Here is an 18,295-nt window from a genome sequence, read left to right on the forward strand (position 1 = left end):
TCACACTCCATGAAATTGTAATTCATTATGAACCATATTATCAGAATAATAACTAATAAAACGACAAAGTAAGAGTATTTCGAAATATATTTGAAGTTCCAAGTTTACAATAGAAGGCTTAAATTAAATATAATCTATGTACATACAAAAAATTAACCATCATGTATTTATGTTACACAACCACTCATATACTATGAAGTCTATTTTTAAAAGCGTGGTAGATGTCAAACATCAGTCGTACACGCGTTATGGTATAACTAAGGGTGATAATTTTGGTAAGAATAACTCTTTAACTCTGATCTCAAAAAGATGTTTATTACATGTATATACCCTTATCCATTGCTAATCATCTATGTTCAAAATATTTATGGAGAAATACACGGGTAAACCTATCTCTTCCAGAGGAACCATCATTAAATTAATGGAGGATGTTGGTACTGATGTCATTTATAGAAATACATATAAAAATGTTTTGAGTCATCCACACCAAATGACGATCAAGTTATCAGTAAAAAGTATAAAATATTTACTAATTTCGGAATGGAACTCTGAATTTTGTACTATCTAACTGTAAGTATTCAAAAAAAAATTTTAATCTAACCATAAAATATGATTCTATTTTAGCTAAACATATCAAGAAGTACGATACACAACTCATTAAATGGCAAAAATAACTGCTTAAATGGTCACAACAACGGGGGTAGTAGCCTTGGATGGTTTGCAACTAGTTTATCTGACACTAGTTTCTTCTCTTAAGGTTTAACTATGGTTGATAAGCTCCAAGAAATTGTGTTCAGAAAACTCATAAAAGGCAAAAACAACTGCTTAAATGGTCGCAACAACGGGGGTAGTAGCTTTGGATGGTTCGCAATTAGTTTGTCTGATACTAGTTTCTTCACTTAAAGACTTGGGTATGATCATTAGGTTTTCCAATATTACATAGTCAATAAATATTACTTTTTTATCCCTAAAGGATTCGCTATGGTGCATAAACTCCAAGAAATGGTGTTCAGAAAACTCATAAAAGACAAAAACAAAATGATCACAACAACGGGGGTAGTTGCATTGTGTGTATCCTTCATCATAATAGTATGTTGTTAAATAAGCATAAATAACGGGGAAAAAATATTTTTTCATGCTCTTAATAAGGAATAATATCGCCGGTTATTACTATATAATTAGCTTTTGCTCTAAATCTTTAAGATGGATTTATTTCTAACATTTTTTTTATTAGTAATTTATTGTTTAATTTTATGATTTTGACATTTACTTTATTATTAATAATTATTTAGATGTCATCAATATCTATCCTATGCACAATTGTATATAGCAACTTCCACATGAAGAAGAGGGGTTACTATCTTTTGGATTAAACTCCACGTCTCGCTTGTGTTTGCAACCTAAAGTTATGACATATTTAACTGGATTCCGATGTCAGAACAAGAAAATATTATTTGGATCAATCTATTATTTCAATATTCTGTATATATAATTTATTGTTATTAGTTATATGATTCCAATTATTTAATTTTGTATATTTAACATAAATGTATGGTGGCATATTTTTTAGTATGTAAATTATATTTAATTAAAGCCTTCTTTTTTAAACTTGGAACTTCAAATGTATTTCGAAGTACTCTATTTTGTCGTTTCATTAGCTATTATTTGGAGAATAAGGTTAATAATGAATTGCAATTTCATGGAGTGTGACGTTTTCAAATCTACTGTAACGGATAAAAAACGTCTAAGTCAATTATACGTAGTATATCTTCATTAAACATTTTGCTAACAAATACTTTCGTTATACCCTCAAAATCATAATAAAGCAGGAAGCTGATAATCACATCAGTATTTTAAACAATGATACCATATGTCTTTCCCCCCCCCCTTCTCATTGCACGCGTTTTACTCTACAATATTATCAACTCTAGGTATAACCTTGTATTTCTATTAATCTCGGACAAGATCAACCCTGTATATTTACAATTTGGCCATTAATACTTTGAATCAGATAGATAGTTGTGGTAGAATTTATGTAAGGACTACAAATGCACTAATTCTATACATTGGTCTCGTGTAACCTTTAATCTTATTTAGATGCTGGGACTAGTCTTCTTAATTACTCCTAGATATACTATTTTAGTCTGTTGTTTCTCACAAGTAACTACCGTAACCATAGATTAAAACATAAAGGGACAGATTTTTAACGCTGCTATCTAGGTCAATTAGTCTAGCCGCCTCCTCTAGATTCGCAGAGGAAGAATTGGTCTCAAAGCCTGGAAATGTATTCCAGAAAGAAAGTAAACCTACCGCCAACCTTCCAGGATATGTTGGAGTAATCTTTAGCGGTACGGTGAAACTAGAAAATAAGCGGAATTAGTAATAGCGAAATGACCAAGAAAACTAGTGGATTGCCATTTAGCGGACTAACGAAAAATTAACGATTGCCCACATCTGATAACTTATGCTATTAATTTAGGAATACCGAATATAACAGAGTACGAGCCAATACTTCATTTGTAATCGTCAATTCAGATGTCTCAAGCTTTATTGTTAAATCATTATTTTTTCGAAAGAAAGACTCGTTCGCATAGAATAGATGATATATATATATATATTTACTGTATGATAATTTAATATAATACTTTAAAAAGAATGTTCCTTGTTTCACCCAGAGTCATTCTAAGCTCAGGAGACAATGAGTTTGACGACATAATCGGTGCTTTAGAAATCTGATGAAGAGCAAAAACAATGGTCTCCTTCATTCCATGATCTGACTCAGTCACAAGATCATTAATGGCTGTTAAAAAGGACCGTAGATATGTATCTTTTGACATCACATTTGGGAGTCGAGTGAGGATTTGAGAACTTAGGATAATCATAGGAACTTGTACAGGAGCAGCTTGTTCTGAAATACTTCGGCTATCCTCTCTAAGTATAATATGAAAAAATGAGTCGGCTATATATTTCAAGATATTTAAGTCTAATTTAGGATTGGAAATAGTTCGAGATAAAACATTTAGGATGAGACACTTTTCTGGGGCAATGATATTGGGTCTATTATGAAAATAGTGACAAATTTCCGGAATTGTAACATCTGGGGCAGCAATAAGGATAGCTTCCAAGGTTTTTTTGTGATCCTCGTCCAAAGATGCTTCATCAAATGTATTTTGCCAAGAAAAAACGACTTCCAACATTTCTTTACATATACTCGAGTGTTCCAAGCGTAATTGCGCATCGATAATGGTCGGAAGACGCTTTAAAATCAAAGACATTTGATCAATTTCCTTTGAAAAATCTGGAAGATTTTCGATAAAATCGCGAATGTAAACTACGGGACATTTGATTGGAGCATCAAGGGTCTCAATGGGATCAAGATCATCATCGTCATCATCATCTGATGAACTGTCTTCACTTTGGACTTTAGTATGGATTGGTTTTTGTTCTTTTTCAACGCACTGATTTTTGTCAACTCCGTGGTACTTGCTGTACCAAAAATTCTTAGATAATGAACAACAATTCTGATAGGAACATAATAGTTCACGGCTTAAATCATCGACTGGATTTATTGGAAGATCTTCACCCTCTGTGTCATTCCGCTCACCAACCACTCCACACTGTTTAAGAGTGAAAATCATAAAATCGCTTAGAAATTTAGCAAGCTTCAAGGTTCGGCCATCTGATGAGGAAAAGTGATGGGGAAGTCCTTCAGCGAGAAGTTTTGAAATTTCTAAGTATCTTTTTTTAAGTACATCATTTGGAATGTGAAAAAAGGAAATGAAGATGGCTCGAGTGTAATAGAGGATCTCCGTTGAAACATCCGCTTTCGCAATCACAGGATCGCTCCATAATTTGAGAAACATGAGTAAATAATCAATTGATCTGCCCCTAAAGCAACATAGAAGAATGTCTGTTGTCTTGGAATCAAATGAGCTCTTGGAAATCAAAAGTTCATGTATATCAGAATCAAAGTGTTCAAAATCCCCAAAGAGTTTCTCAACTTCATCTGCACTCTGACAATGTCGCAAATACAGTTTATAGATAGGTCTCCTACGCATGCTATCCAAATCATTTAATGAATCTATTACATGGTTCTTTTTCGTCGAACTAAGGTTAAAATCACGGACAAATCGTTCCACAGGATCCCAATAGGGTAAAAAATTCAAACAGAGCGTCGAGAGTAATCGAGCATTCTCGAATGATTGATTATGCATAGAGAGGGCAATGCTTTTGAGGATACTCTCTACCACCACATCCAGTGAGGAAATGAAACTTGGATACACACCTCTGTATACATTCGCAATAAGATCCGGTAGTTTGGCAACATCATTGGGTCGAGCATTCATTAAAACGTTGGAGAGATGTCCTTGAAAGAGGAAGTATTGTATATGATCCTCTAGACTCGGTTGACTTTCTTCAAAAATCCCTCCGCCATTTAGCTTGAGTTGATTAATGAATTTTTTGAATCTTTCCTCGTCATGAACAAGTGGTGGAGATGATTCAATAATCATGTCATCTAAGTAAGAAGATTCCATATCTCCTGCAAGTAACGTTGATTAAACAGTGAGTTTTTAGGAAACATTTACATAAGAATTATATATAATAACAGTAATGAAATTGACTAATCCATACTTAGGATTTAATTTTATTTCAAAATCAAAAATATAAGTGATCTCATAAACGAGAAGATAAAAAGGTGGTTCGATTCAAAAGATATAAATTCATTTTCCAGAATCCTCTTTAAGGGACACTGTACGATTGAACACACAACGATTGGAATTAGTATCTGGATCAACAGAAAAGAATCCATTCCGTTCGAATTGAAATTTGTCATAATTTTTCATCCCCTTCAAAACACTAGAATCAATGACAGAGTCTTCAAGCACTCGCAACGAATCTGGGTTAACGTCCGTGAGAAATCCTCCGGGTACAACGGATGGATCTTCTGGATTAGCATGCTTAAAGAGGCGATCATAGAGGCGAATAGTAATATTTGATGAAGCGGATGCATCAACCCAATGGATGAACGCTTTAGGTTTACTTTTTACTTCTGATACATGAACGAACTCTGCTGCAATCTCATTGGGCCCGATTTTATTCAAAAAGTTTAAAACTATTCCTGCATAGCGTAGACCAACACTCTGACCAGGGCAGAGTCGTCGATATCCTTTTTCTGGAACTTCATTAAAGTCCGATATTTCAATGTATATTTCAGAGCTTAGAGATAAAGATCTAGTTCCTTTGGAGGGATCGTCTGGAAAGAGTGGAACATCATTGACTTTTTTTGGCAATGAGGTACCGTTGGTAATTTTGACTTTTAAGGGTTCAAGTACAACCATACATCTTGGTGCATGGACATTTAAGTAACTTCGAACAGAAGCTTCTAACATGGATGGATCAACAGTCATCTGCAAAAGTATATTAAATGAAAATAAATAATAATATTCCTGAAATAAAACTTACTTGAGCACCAGTCACACCCAGTCGAGCGACGAAATTATTCACGGCCTCTGGAGGGAAACCACGACGGCGTAGAGCGGTTAAAGTAAACAACCTTGGGTCGTCCCAATCCGAACAAACCCCTGTGGAATATTTGTAATAATTAGATTTGTAAAATGTTGATGTTAGATTATATTTAAAGAAAAACTAACCTGTTTCAATAAGTTTGGCAATTTTTCGCTTACTAATGACACCATAGGAAACGTTGAGTCTCCCATACTCCCACTGCACAGGACAATAAATATCTAGGGCATTGCAGAGCCAATAATATGAAGATCTTCTATTTTGAAACTCTTTTGTGCATAGAGAGTGAGTAATGTCTTCAATGGAGTCACAAAGACAGTGAGTATAGTCATAAGTTGGATAAATACACCACTTATCTCCAGTTCTATGGTGTGCCGCATATTTAATCCTATAGGCAACAGGATCCACTTTCCCTTCTTCCAAGGTTAACTTTAAACGAAGAGTGGCCTCTCCTTCCTCAAATTTACCATGCTTCATATCTTCAAAGAGTTGTAGAGATTCTTCTATGGGGCGATTCTTCCAGGGAGATGGAGGAGGATTAAAGCCTCGAATGTCCTCAACCTTTTGATGACATATATATGCCAAATCCTTTTGGATCAAGACTTTAGCCCACTCGTACAGTTGATCAAAGTTATCAGAGGAGTGAGTTATCTTATCGGGTTTGTAACCCAGCCATTCGACCATATCCTTAATGGCAACAAAGAATTTTTCTTCTTCCTTTTCTGGATTTGTGTCATCATAGCGAAGATTGCAAGTTCCATTATGCACATCTGCATAGGCGAAATTAATATTGATGGCTTTGGCATGTCCAATGTGAAGAATACCATTTGGTTCGGGAGGGAAACGTGTTTTAACTCGACCCCCAGTTCTTTTAAGATGTTCTTTTAGAATTTGATTTGTTTTGGGGGTAGTGACGTAGCCATCAGAGGTAAAGTTTTCTCCCGGCTTATGAAATTTAACTTTGGTGCTCATAAGCTCCTTAATCGTAATACTGTTATTGTTATCTTCAGAGGCTTGCTGCTCTTTTAAAGGGGCTTTATTCGAAGGTTTTTTGTCCTTCGTCTCATCATTAGTTTTTTTGGGCGCTTTTGGAGCTTTTGGAGGTGGAGCAAGATCTGCATCCGTTTTGGGACCTAAGATATCCAGTATTTGAATATCTATTTCATTTTTGAGGGCTTTTCCATCCACCCATTTGAGCTTGGAACGCACTTGCGACATGAGAAGCCCCGTATTGTAGCGATAGCGTTTCTCCAAAAGATCCGCCTTCACTCCTTTAATAACCTTTTCTACTTCAGCTTCGATCTGCTCGGGTGTAATGAGTACGCCAACCCCTGCTGCTTCTTCAAATTCCTGGATGTTTAGTTGTGAGGAGGCCGCGTTCTTGAGGATGTAATCGAGGGCGGCGTTGAGTTTCAGCTCAGATGAAAGTTTTCCGTCCAGAATATAATTTAACACGACTTTGTGATGCTTGTCAAAGACTTGTGGCTTCATTTTAGAAGCTACGTGATAAATTAGTGTGCCCACAGTAGATGAAACGGATTCCCGTTGTCCCGAAGGAATTGATCGAATAAGAGCCTCAAGACTTTTGGAGAGTTTTTCATTCTTGAGCGTTTCTTTTGCCTTTGTTTGCGAAAGACCCAAGGACTCGAAGAGAGCAATGCGTTCATCCTCTCCTCCAGACATGTTGACGGATTACAGCAAAATCTATTTTAGATCCAGGACAAAAAATTGTAGGCCTTGACGTCAACGTGGAGCGGAAAGTGCTTGTCGAATTTTTAATGTTATTATTTATTATTAACCTACTCAAAAAGTAATGACGTCATAAATTTCTACTGAGTTGTGACGCCATCACTTTCTTTTTCTCTTGCGGCATAATTATTGCACATTCTTTCCAAAGACTACTAGGGATTGACGTATCTACAAACCAAACTCTTACAACCTCAAAATATCTTAAACATGACAAATAATTAATAATTAAATATATATATTTGCGACCATTGCTTTATTTTTTCGTATAATATAAAATTAGATAATTATATATAAATTTTTACTAGGTATAGAAAGGTGTTGACATTCCAATATATTAACTATTAAGACTATGATTTCCCAATCATTTTTTCGAAATGTTCAGCCTTAAGAGCTCCATCAAGAGGACGACACTCTTTGTTGAATACGGAGTAAGCACTCTTTTCCTTGGGTCTTTTCTTCCGATCTGACAAATTGAGATAAATAAAAACAAAGCCTGATAGGACCACAAAACATACTCCTATTTCCCATTTGATGGCTACTCCCCAAAGAGCAATCCAGAGAGATAGTTTTACAGCCAGAATAAATAAGTCGATCCCAGACCATTGTACTTCCTATAACGATTATTAATTAGTAAATAAATTAGGCTTTAATTAAGACATTAAACCGTACAAGCTCTTCATCACTTGGAAGAAGATCTTCTTCTTCTTCAGGCTCAGAGTCAGATTCTTTTTTAATTAACTTGACGGGTCTTTCAGAAGTTGTATCCTCTTCCTTCACGGAGGTTGTTTGAAAAATGGAGGTAAAACTCTGAAATAAAGACCTTTGATCGGTCTTTACAGATGAAGATTCTGCCTTTTTCTTTCGACGATACTCTGCCAATTTATCTTCCATGTTTATTATGAAGAATATGTACGCATAGTGTTCTACTTGTCTGGCTCTTAATTAGTGCGACTATTTCTAAAGAAATGAATTATAATGTTTACGAGGAGTAGAGATAGATAACCCAAGGATAATGGGTCCTTAGTAAAAAAGTTTAATTGTAAACAAATGGAATTAATTGCTGAAACTGAAAGGTGAGATCGCGTACGTATGTAAGACAAGGAATATGAGGAAAGAGCAAAGCTGGAGTTCCTTCAAATATATTATTATAATTTAATATATTTATCTCAATTTGAATTTGTATCTTGTACTGTTGGCATAGATGAATATTGATGATATAGAAATCTGCGTCAGCTCACTGCTCAGTCATCCAGGCTATAGTGCTTCTTCAAATTAAGTAAGAAACGTCTGTTCCTGCCTTTGTCTGCCTGTGCTCCTACTATTAAAACTGCTTATTTTTTTATTTGACTAACTAAAGTTAAAAGTATTAGCGGCGACAAAACCTTTTATAAATTAATGTTGAATTGATTAATTCATCAAGTGCGGATTTGATTGAATTCTCTTACTTTCTTTAGCTTTTGAAAGTCCTTTAGAGTTGAAGCTTTAGCAGTTAGGTGTAGATCAGTGGAGTGAAGTGGAGCAGGGCTCAGCATTCACTCGCTTTCAGTCTTAACTAAGGAAGCTGAAAGGCAGGGAATTTGTTCCTTTTATATATTCATCATAAATTTTGAAAACGTCACTCTTTGACTTCCTTCTAGTTCTACTCCACGACACAAAAGGGCTCCCTCTAATTCATCACTTCAGTTAATATTAATTAACTATCCTTTTTCGGGTTATGAGAAAAAGGGCGTCATGTTGACTTATCCCCTTGTTGTCACTTCCATCCTTCTCTTCTCCGTCTCCTGTTATGGATTTTATGTCCCTGGTGTGGCCCCAACGGACTTTACTGTCGGAGAGGAGATCGAAGTCCGGGCCATCAAAATGACATCCACTCATACTCAGTTACCCTATGACTACTATTCTCTAGCCTTTTGTAGGCCTCAAAATGGATTACTCGAGTACAAGTCTCAGAATCTGGGAGAGATCCTTCGAGGGGATCGAATTGTCAAAACCCCTTACAATATCAAAATGAAAACCAATGTTCCTTGTGCTTCTCTCTGTCAGCCCCTGGATTGGGATGCCAAAGCCTCTTCCGAAGTGAATTATAGGATTCAAGAAGAGTATTTTGTCCACCTCATCATTGATAACTTACCGATTGCCACTCAGTTTTCGCTCGCCACTGAGAAGGAGCCTCAATATGAGCCGGGATATCGTCTTGGCTTTATGTACAATGGACAATCTTACATTAATAATCATCTCAAATTCATTCTTAGTTACCATATGAATGAGGCTATTTTGGATTCGGAGGGAAAGCAGACCTATCGTGTTGTGGGATTTCGTGTAGAAACCTCTAGTTTGAATGCAGAGTCTGTCAAACTTGGTGAAAATGGTGTATGTGAAATAAAGACAGATTCTAAGCAAATGGAAATCGTCAAAGACAAAGCCAACAAAGTGATATTTACCTACTCTGTGGTATGGGAAGAGAGTAATATTCGTTGGGCTTCGAGATGGGACATATATCTCAACATGGCAGATGTGCAAATCCATTGGTTTTCCATCGTTAACTCCATTGTTGTCGTATTTTTCCTAGCAGGTATCATCGCTATGATAATTGTGAGAACTCTCCGAAGAGATATTTCCCGCTACAACATGGATGATGATTTAGAAGAGTCTATTGAAGAAACGGGTTGGAAATTGGTTCATGGAGAAGTCTTTAGACCCCCTACAAATACTAGATTGTTTGCAGCAGTGATTGGCTCTGGGATACAACTACTTTGTATGACAGCCATAACCATTTTTTTCGCCATGCTTGGAATGTTGTCTCCTGCATCCAGAGGAGGAATCCTCACCGCTGCTATATTTCTCTATGAATTTATGGGCCTAGTATCGGGATATTTGGCAGGAAGATTATACAAGACCATGAAAGGCAAGGAATGGAAAAGAGCCGCATTTTTAACGGCTACTTTATATCCTGGGGTTATTTTCTCATTGGGATTATTTGTCAACTTTTTCATTTGGGGCCAACATTCATCAGGAGCTATTCCTTTTACAACTATGTTAGGAATGGGAGCCATGTGGTTTGGGATATCCCTTCCACTTGTCTACATTGGCTACTATTTTGGATACCGGAAAAAAGCCTATGATCAACCCGTTCGAACACATCAAATCCCTCGACAAATCCCAACCCAAATTTGGTATATGGATCCCGCTCTTAGTACACTAATAGCTGGAGTACTACCCTTTGGAGCCTGCTTTATCGAACTCTTCTTCATATTCAGCGCTATTTACGAAAATCAGTTTTATTATCTCTTTGGATTTCTTTTCCTTGTATTTGTTATTTTAGTGATATCCTGCTCACAAATATCCATCGTCATGGTATATTTTCAGCTCTGTTCCGAAAATTATCATTGGTGGTGGAGGAGCTTCTTTGTCTCCGGCGGATCAGCCGTCTATGTTTTTGCCTATAGTGTATTTTATTTTTATACCAAATTAGACATTGAAGACTTCGTTCCAACTCTTCTCTACTTCACTTACACCCTAATTATGGTCATTACCTTTTGGCTAGTGACTGGAACCATTGGCTTCTATGCCGCATTTTTCTTTATTCGAAAAATATATGGAGCTGTTAAAATTGATTAATCAACATAGTATGTAACTTAATAGTAAATAGTATTTCATAATTAATTATATTTTTTTTTGTTTTGTTGGTTTTGTTTCTTCATAATTAATTACCTTTTATTTATATTATGTAATTGGATCATTAGTTATTATGAATAGGTATCAGCTTTTTTGTGGTGTATCTTAAATATTTAATGTAAAACACCTTCTTGAGGATTTCTTTTTTTAATTATCTATTTGAGTATTTTTTTTTTTTTTTTGTTTTATTTCTTTGACAAAAAAATATAATATATATATATATTTATAAGAACTTTTTGGACTTTATTTCGAAAAATTTGACTAGCTAGTAAGAGACGACAATTATTTAATAGATCATTGCCAAACACTTGTGCGCAAGAGATCATTGAATATAGTAATAATAACGAATAGGAAAATTAACAGGTGTGTGCGATTTGGGATATTATTATGTGACTATCACTCTCTATGTCAATGTGATATACTTATTAATTCTGTATAAACGAACGTAGTTTTCGTTATGTGCCCACTTTTTTTGTAAATATTGTATAAAAAAATATTAATTTTAATGCTATTTAGACATTCGACGTATCTCTATTTTTTATTATATAAAAAATAGAGATACGTGGAAGCTTATATAATTTATGATTATATTATTTTATAGTACTAGGAAATCGTCACTCGGTTTTTTGTTTGTTTAATGATTAATTACATTACTTATGAAGTAAATAGTCTTCAAGCTATTAACTAGAATAAAGCTTTAAAACAAAGGTGCGAAACAAAGACCACGTGATCAATATTTGTAAAAGGTAGTGGTTTTAGCGACACTCGCTACAAGCGTTGAATATTACTCTACATATATATAAGTAACTAACTCCAGGTTCTCTATGAATTTACCCTTTTAAATGAATTAACAAGGTCAACTCTACGAAGGGAAGAAAAACGCTGCAGAAAATGATTAAGAGACGTCGTGAGTGGTATCGCAAAAAGAGACATCTAGTGTGGGGAAAAAGATATACCACGACCATAAATATGTATCTCCTCAAACTAAGGAGCGCTACTTTGTTTATATTTTTATGAAGAAATGATGACGAAAGAGCTAAAGAGAGAGAAAAAGATAGGTCAAATGTCTACGTACTTATCTTCTTATGAGCTTAGTAGCTGTCTTTTCCTTTTCACTCTCAGAGTATGATGTATGCGCCTGCGCTTTCCTGCCATTCCCTTCTAGCTACGTTGTTACGTACCTACGTGAGAAGGCAGAAATCGGCCTAAAAGATGATTTTTCTCTCTCAACGCTCTCTCTCGCCAGCTTTTCTAATACTCTCTTGACATATTTTTTTACCTTTTTCAGCCTTTTTCAGGAGCGGACAATTTCTTTCATACATATATTTTATGATTTACTTTATAGACTATACTTCTGACAAAATAATAAATAGGCACAGAGTCAGTCAGTATTAGGAAAAGAATTTCTCACACGACTTGTCTCCTCTACTCTCTTCTAATAAAGGGAGAAGGGAACTGTGGAACGACTAAAATCAGCTCCCCCCCCCTCTAATCCTTTCACTTGTGAAGCTCGAGGGTAGCGGATTGGAAGGGTAAATATGGTGTTTTTGTACTTTATGTAAGGGTTAGACAGAGAGTTCTGGCTAAATATCGTGGTTCTGAGACAGTCGAGTGAAACATAGGTGAATTTAAGGTATAATTTGGAAATGAAAGAAGGAAAGAGATAGAGAAAGAGAGAAAGAAAGAAACGAGGCGTGTTGCCGGTTTCACATACTTGATACTTGGAACCAAGCCCATTGACTATATCATCATCCTATTCCCACTAATTCCATTCTCCATTGATTCTAGGGATCGCCTGCAGAATGAACTAACAAGTCGTGGAAAGGCCCAAGAAGTGAAAGAATAAGCTGCCCTGTTATAGAGAAGAGTGGGCAATATGTCTGAGGACGTCCCGTCCTTAAAGTCTGAGCTAGACCGACTCCAAAGGGATTTGGATCAAACCTCCGCAGAGAAAATCCAATCTGCACAATATGGACTTGCACTCCTTAAGGAAAAAGAGCAGTTGGAGGAGAGGTGCAATGAGATTGAAGCAGCCTATGAAGTCAACAAACATGAACTTCAGGTTACACAAGAGGCTCTCGCCAAATTTCAATCTTCACAACAAGTGAGTAGTTTCTTTGGCAAAGCTGAGTGCAATGATGTCTTTGCTAGCTGTTGTCGTCTATCTTTTCTTTTTTTGCTACGATAACTTGAATTGTGAGTGAGGTCTGCTCCCTCCTCCACATTTTGTAATATTAGATTATGTATGTTATCTGTAACACGCCTACATCTTAATTAGATTCAATTCTAACAAATCCAAGAGTGTGCCTTGTATCTTATTACAACATATTACTCTTATTATTATTCACAGGTCTCAACCCGAACGGGGATTGAACACGAAGAGTCTCTTCTTACAGAGTCAGCTGCTCGAGAATCCTCTCTTAATACTCAAATCATTGATATGGAATTGGATATCAAGTACACCAAGTCTGAAGTTACGAGGCTTCAAACAGAAAAAGAGCGGATAGAACAGGTAAGGAAATAACCTTTCCTGGATACATATATATCCTTTATATCCGTACTAATAACTCATTCTCATCATACCTTTTAGGAATATGCAGAAGTGATTAAACTAAAGGAAATTGTGGAAAAGGAGTTTAAGGAAGTTAAGGCTGAGTTAAAGGATTACAAATATCGAGAAAACCGGCATTTAATAGATTATTCAGAGTTGGAGGAAGAGAATATTGCTCTTCAAAAGCAAATTATTGGACTAAGATCTTCTCAAGTGAGTTCGAGAATCCATTCATTATTACTATTCTAGTATCCATTATGTTCTTGATACATATAATTAATTATCATTTGAGGTTCATGTAATAATTATTATTAATATAGGTTTTAAAAGTTAACCTCCCGGCTAATGTTTTGCCTCAAATAAAAGTTGGAATCAAATCCCTATAGCCACTAAATTAGACAACTTTATCTAGAAGCAAATATTAGTTTTTTGAAAGATCATCTTTCAAATAAATTCATTTTGCTTATATTTCAAAAGATAAATCGGTTATATATCCCTCCAAACAAAAAAAAATAATATAGAATATTTTTTTGATCGTTTTATTTTATTTCTACATTGATCAATCGCCTTAGCTAACATCAAATACAAACTTATTTTGGAAATAAAAAATTACTTTTGCAGAAAATATTGAGTAAACTTTCCTGAGGATTTATGATTTTATTTCTCCTTCAAAAGTTACCTCAAATCTACCTATAAAAAGTGTAAAAATGCATTTTTTTTTCGTGATTGTTAATCAAAAAGAAAAGTATATACTCACGAGGATTTTGGTAATTTTCACATCCCTACTAATTACAAATTCCTAATGCGCAGGTCTGTTGCTAGGATTTTTCTTTGGGAGGTTTAAAAAGTTTTAAATTTTTTTTAATAACCTTTTTTTTAGAAAGGACATGTTTCTTTGATTAAAACCATTTTTTTAGAAACGAGGAAATAACAATATCTTCGGACAAAATTAAAGATTTCAAACATTAAAATTTCCGACTCACATCCTTTTTTTTTTTTTTTTTTGATATTGTATTATCACATGTGGGGGGCACCCTCCCGTGGCAACGACCCTGATAATAAGTGCACCAAATACTTGCACTAAAATAAAGTATATTAAATACATTTTTAGAATTATATTTGTCTTTTCTAGGTTGAGTTTGAAGGTGCTAAGCATGAAATTCGGCATTTGCAAGAGGAAGTGGATATTCTAAACGAACAGAATCATGAAATGACCAATCTCAAGAAAATAGCTGAGAAACAACTTGAAGAAGCCTTAGAATCCCTTCAAGCAGAGCGAGAACAGCGCTACATGCTCAAAAAAGAACTGGATAGTAAACTAAACAGCGAAAATATGAACATGCTTGGTAATCTAGCTCTAAGTATCCAGGGAATGACTACCTCCACAACTGGTTCATCAACAATTATTGAAGGTGGAATACATGTTGAAGATGAAGAAGATGGTCCCATTTTCAAGAAATTAGAGGATGTTACTGCAGCGGCAGCTGCCTCTGCCCCAGACTCTGGACCTACGAGTGATCTTTTCAGTGAAATTCATTTGAATGAATTAAAGAGTTTGGAAAAGAAATTTGAGAATTCTGAAACTGAAAAAACTGCCCTATTAAACAATCTAAAGGAATCTCGAGATGTTCTTGATAAGACCAGAGGACAAATGACAGCCCAGCAGGTTGAAATTGCAAAGTTGTCCTCTCATCTCTCAGCCTTGATGAAAATTCGGGAGGATTTGTCAGGAAATTGGTCAGAGCAAGCTGAGAGAGAATTGGTTCAGATGGAAGATAACTTGAAGAACTTGGTATCTTCCAACGAATGTATTAAAGAGCCTGATGTTGCCATCAACAAGCTTAAAAGCGAGCTCATCACTCTCAGAAATGACTTGGTCTCCCTTGAGACCAAGAATAATCATCTCCATTTTGACATAAGAATTCTTGAAAAATTATCCTCTGAATCCGCACGAGCCATTGGAACATCTGAGTTTGAAATGCAAAATATTCAAAATGAACTATCAAAACTATATACGGAGGTTTGTGCGTCCATTGGACATATACCCTCAAGGATAATTGTGGACTACAAGAAGCAGTCTGATGACATCGCCAATGATCTGTCGCATTCATTCAGAACTCAAGCTTTGAAATTGAAAACGAGCAAGCATTTAAGTAATAATTCAGACGGAATGGGTGACCCCGTGGCCATTCAAAACTCTCTCGAAACTATTAAAGACATGATCAAATACTTAAAAGATGCTATCGAAAAATCAATTGCTGGAGGTGCAAACTCTGGTGGTGATCCTAAAGCCTCGTCCAAATCCTCATCTGCCTCCGAAGTAAGGATATCAGAAAGAGGAGAGCCCATCTCTCTTGACGAAATGAGTGACTCACGTGAGCAAGTTGTGAAACTCAAGTCACTCCTCTCCACAAAGAGAGAACAGATTGCAACTCTCAGAACAGTCGTCAAGGCCAACAAGCAAACGGCAGAAGTGGCTCTTACAAACCTGAAGTCCAAATACAATAAAGAAAAAACTGTGGTCTCTGAAACCATGATGAAGTTGAGAAACGAACTTCGACTTTTGAAGGAAGATGCAGCTACTTTCAGCTCTCTTCGAGCCATGTTTGCCGCCAGATGCGAGGAATATGCCACTCAAATTGATGAACTTAATCGGCAATACGCATCCGCTGAAGATGAGAAGAAGACTTTGAATCAACTACTCCGTATGGCTATTCATCAAAAGTTAGAACTTACACAAAAGCTAGAAGAAGTAGAAATGGCATCCGAAATGAGGCATAACACTCCCCGTCGTACACGAGGGGTTGCGAACACTTCAAAATCCGGTAGAGGTACGTCCAGATCGTCGAGCAACTATGATCACAAATCTAGTCGGTTAGACAATCACTGAGCTATCATTATTCATCACCAACCACTCCTTTATTATTAATTTCATATTTTTAACGTCATTTGCTTTACGATTCATACATTCGTTTAAATAATTATAATATTAATTATACTGTGTAGAAATATGATGGATACCTGAATGCCTAAAATCATGTTAAAATGTTTTTTGTCCATATTTTCTTGTGTATTTATTATTATGCGAATTCTTACATACTGTCTATTATCCTTAATTAATTATAATTATATATATATATATATATATAACACGTTGTAACAAAGGAATTGTTACTATTAATTTACGATATTTATGTATATATAAATTTTAACGAATAGATAACTTCAACTGTTATTGGGATACATTCATTCACACCTAATTGGAAATTTACGAATATATATACTTATATATGAACAACGAATACTTAACGAAACAGAAATATGGATTCTTCTAACAAACTTTTATGGAACGCCGTAGGTTGAAAATACATAGAGAAGACTTACATTGATGTTTTCAAATGAGTGGTTTTGGTAGTACCTACATAGGTTATGTGATTATAGTATTGAATAAGATAATTAACTAACTAGTATTACATATGATGATTAACTAACTATCTAAAAGGGATCTCCGAAACCTTGGAAGTATGGCTCGATTAATCCCCCTGCGAACAATAGCAGGAGAGTTTCTACGCATTAGTATTGATGGAGATTTTGTATTCGACTTTTTAATTACATTAATAATTTCGTCCATCTGGGAGTTCATACGATCTATTTCAAAACCTTGTTTCTCTACTGTCTTGGAGAGTTCCAAAAGAGCTTCTTTGATTTCTAATTGAGACTATATGTATATATAAAAGGATTTATTAGTGGAATGTATTCAAATTAATGAATGGATTAATTACATTAATGATTTTAGACATGGTATTCTCTTGCGAGTCGAGTTTTGTGAGGGACTCCTCGATTCCAATGGCCTTTTCGCGTAGTAGTTTAATGGATTCGTTCGTTTCTTCCAAACCCGAAGAGAGGAAATTAGTGCCGGCTTCCACTGCGTTATTTAAGCTCTTTGGAATTATATCCATGTCAGAGCGAAGCTCTGTAAGAAGAGCATGGACGTGGGCATTGCTCGCACGATGAGGAGGAAGGCCAAAGCGTGGACGGCCGGAGAGGGATGTTTGAAGTGGAGGGCGACGGGGATCCGATGGGAAATATCCTCCTGTACTATTCGTTGAAGGGTAATCGGATAATAAAGATTGGGAAAATGTTCCAGAGTCTTGAGAAAATCTCTGTGTGAACGTTCCGTCTTCCATATTATTCTGGTTACTAGACTTTGTGATTGGCTAAATTTTCGTATTTCAATCTGAGCCGGTTAAGACTTCTTTGTACAAGTTGTAACTTGTACAAGTTCTACTTTCAAGAAATGTCCATATTATAGTTACTGCTAGTATTGTAATTTGTAGGTACTTAACATTCCAATAGATGTCGATCGATAAGTTATTATGACCTTAGTTTTATTATTTATTTGAAGGAAATTGCTAATTAATTGAGACGTATTCTGTGACATACCTAATTTACATCATATACTTATTAATCCAAGGCTGTATTAATTGTAAACCCAACTGTATTAATTTTATTATATCATATATAAAAATAATAGTATAATAAATACGTAATTTAAAGTGCATCAAAATCAAATACTAGAATCAATTAATTAAACAATTATAGGATTATCAGATGTACAATTTGCAAATGGTACAATCTGATTATATTATAAATAAAATATTATATAGAAAAAGATTATATAATGATATTGGAGTAAGGCCAAAGTAACTGTTATGAGGGTCGGATATTCGATCATTTATGGTTGGAATTTAACTTTCCCTTCGGCCTTAATTTAATGCAATATGATTGTAGTATTAT

At 35.3% G+C, this 18,295-nt stretch overlaps 5 protein-coding genes and 1 long non-coding RNA gene across 13 annotated transcripts; 3 read left to right on the forward strand and 3 right to left on the reverse strand.

Annotated features, from left to right (window-relative positions):
• The first annotated feature begins 306 nt into the window (after nucleotides 1–306).
• Nucleotides 307–1,543, forward strand: LOC139907628 (uncharacterized). Its single transcript, XR_011784349.1, has 3 exons — nucleotides 307–570; nucleotides 625–1,089; nucleotides 1,293–1,543. It is a non-coding gene; the product is annotated as an uncharacterized lncRNA (long non-coding RNA).
• Nucleotides 1,544–4,612: 3,069 nt separating this feature from the next.
• On the reverse strand, nucleotides 4,613–7,371 carry GlnRS (Glutaminyl-tRNA synthetase). The gene is made up of 3 exons (XM_040727448.2): nucleotides 5,652–7,371; nucleotides 5,464–5,582; nucleotides 4,613–5,408 (listed from the first exon to the last, which is right to left on the reverse strand). The coding sequence occupies exons 1-3, from the start codon at nucleotides 7,204–7,206 to the stop codon at nucleotides 4,722–4,724; spliced, it is 2,361 nt and encodes a 786-aa protein (XP_040583382.1). The 5' UTR covers nucleotides 7,207–7,371; the 3' UTR covers nucleotides 4,613–4,721.
• A 119-nt stretch (nucleotides 7,372–7,490) lies between these two features.
• Nucleotides 7,491–8,851, reverse strand: Saysd1 (SAYSVFN motif domain containing 1). Of its 2 annotated transcripts, XM_040727451.2 has the most exons (3): nucleotides 8,718–8,851; nucleotides 7,942–8,229; nucleotides 7,491–7,883 (listed from the first exon to the last, which is right to left on the reverse strand). In XM_040727451.2, the coding sequence occupies exons 2-3, from the start codon at nucleotides 8,161–8,163 to the stop codon at nucleotides 7,620–7,622; spliced, it is 486 nt and encodes a 161-aa protein (XP_040583385.1). In that variant the 5' UTR covers nucleotides 8,164–8,229; nucleotides 8,718–8,851; the 3' UTR covers nucleotides 7,491–7,619. The 2 variants fall into 2 exon arrangements, with proteins under 2 accessions (XP_040583385.1, XP_040583384.1); XM_040727450.2 differs by lacking the exon at nucleotides 8,718–8,851 and having other exon boundaries at nucleotides 7,942–8,441.
• Nucleotides 8,852–9,003: 152 nt separating this feature from the next.
• TM9SF4 (transmembrane 9 superfamily protein member 4) lies at nucleotides 9,004–11,110 on the forward strand. Its single transcript, XM_040727449.2, has one exon. It carries the CDS (start codon nucleotides 9,004–9,006, stop codon nucleotides 10,888–10,890), a length of 1,887 nt encoding a protein of 628 aa, XP_040583383.1. The 3' UTR covers nucleotides 10,891–11,110.
• Nucleotides 11,111–12,229: 1,119 nt separating this feature from the next.
• Nucleotides 12,230–16,733, forward strand: BicD (protein bicaudal D). Of its 3 annotated transcripts, none has more exons than XM_040727452.2 (5): nucleotides 12,230–12,479; nucleotides 12,736–13,051; nucleotides 13,298–13,459; nucleotides 13,538–13,711; nucleotides 14,631–16,733. In XM_040727452.2, exons 2-5 carry the CDS (start codon nucleotides 12,824–12,826, stop codon nucleotides 16,386–16,388), a joined length of 2,322 nt encoding a protein of 773 aa, XP_040583386.1. In that variant the 5' UTR covers nucleotides 12,230–12,479; nucleotides 12,736–12,823; the 3' UTR covers nucleotides 16,389–16,733. The 3 variants fall into 3 exon arrangements, with proteins under 3 accessions (XP_040583386.1, XP_040583388.1, XP_040583387.1); XM_040727454.2 differs by having other exon boundaries at nucleotides 12,330–12,569; XM_040727453.2 differs by lacking the exon at nucleotides 12,230–12,479 and adding an exon at nucleotides 12,502–12,580.
• LOC121132025 (uncharacterized) lies at nucleotides 16,547–17,748 on the reverse strand. 5 transcript variants are annotated; one of them, XR_005869218.2, is made up of 4 exons: nucleotides 17,281–17,748; nucleotides 17,112–17,216; nucleotides 16,973–17,040; nucleotides 16,547–16,916 (listed from the first exon to the last, which is right to left on the reverse strand). XR_005869218.2 is itself a non-coding variant. In XM_040727458.2 (4 exons), the coding sequence occupies exons 1-3, from the start codon at nucleotides 17,683–17,685 to the stop codon at nucleotides 17,032–17,034; spliced, it is 519 nt and encodes a 172-aa protein (XP_040583392.1). In that variant the 5' UTR covers nucleotides 17,686–17,748; the 3' UTR covers nucleotides 16,547–16,916; nucleotides 16,991–17,031. The 5 variants fall into 5 exon arrangements, 4 of the variants coding, with proteins under 4 accessions (XP_040583392.1, XP_040583391.1, XP_040583389.1 ...); XM_040727458.2 differs by having other exon boundaries at nucleotides 16,991–17,040; XM_040727457.2 differs by having other exon boundaries at nucleotides 16,547–17,040.
• Between the last annotated feature and the right edge of the window lie 547 nt (nucleotides 17,749–18,295).

Source organism: Lepeophtheirus salmonis, chromosome 1 (assembly GCF_016086655.4).
Source record: "Lepeophtheirus salmonis chromosome 1, UVic_Lsal_1.4, whole genome shotgun sequence".
NCBI classification, from domain to species: Eukaryota; Metazoa; Arthropoda; class Copepoda; order Siphonostomatoida; family Caligidae; genus Lepeophtheirus; species Lepeophtheirus salmonis.

What these genes read in the sequence shown, in the direction of transcription:
- TM9SF4 (XM_040727449.2), top strand. Translation starts at nt 9,004, where the DNA reads ATGTTGACTTATCCCCTTGTTGTCACTTCCATCCTTCTCTTCTCCGTC.
- Saysd1 (XM_040727451.2), bottom strand. Translation starts at nt 8,163, where the DNA reads ATGGAAGATAAATTGGCAGAGTATCGTCGAAAGAAAAAGGCAGAATCT. An exon ending in TTCCAAGTGATGAAGAGCTT is followed by an intron (nt 7,884 to 7,941) that starts GTACGGTTTAAT and finishes TAATCGTTATAG; the next exon opens with GAAGTACAATGGTCTGGGAT.
- BicD (XM_040727452.2), top strand. Translation starts at nt 12,824, where the DNA reads ATGTCTGAGGACGTCCCGTCCTTAAAGTCTGAGCTAGACCGACTCCAA. An exon ending in AATTTCAATCTTCACAACAA is followed by an intron (nt 13,052 to 13,297) that starts GTGAGTAGTTTC and finishes TATTATTCACAG; the next exon opens with GTCTCAACCCGAACGGGGAT. An exon ending in TTGGACTAAGATCTTCTCAA is followed by an intron (nt 13,712 to 14,630) that starts GTGAGTTCGAGA and finishes TGTCTTTTCTAG; the next exon opens with GTTGAGTTTGAAGGTGCTAA.
- LOC121132025 (XM_040727455.2), bottom strand. Translation starts at nt 17,685, where the DNA reads ATGGAAGACGGAACGTTCACACAGAGATTTTCTCAAGACTCTGGAACA. An exon ending in CCATGTCTAAAATCATTAAT is followed by an intron (nt 17,217 to 17,280) that starts GTAATTAATCCA and finishes ATATACATATAG; the next exon opens with TCTCAATTAGAAATCAAAGA. An exon ending in TCGGAGATCCCTTTTAGATA is followed by an intron (nt 16,917 to 16,990) that starts GTTAGTTAATCA and finishes TAACCTATGTAG; the next exon opens with GTACTACCAAAACCACTCAT.
- GlnRS (XM_040727448.2), bottom strand. Translation starts at nt 7,206, where the DNA reads ATGTCTGGAGGAGAGGATGAACGCATTGCTCTCTTCGAGTCCTTGGGT. An exon ending in TGCCAAACTTATTGAAACAG is followed by an intron (nt 5,583 to 5,651) that starts GTTAGTTTTTCT and finishes AATATTCCACAG; the next exon opens with GGGTTTGTTCGGATTGGGAC. An exon ending in TGGGTGTGACTGGTGCTCAA is followed by an intron (nt 5,409 to 5,463) that starts GTAAGTTTTATT and finishes ATACTTTTGCAG; the next exon opens with ATGACTGTTGATCCATCCAT.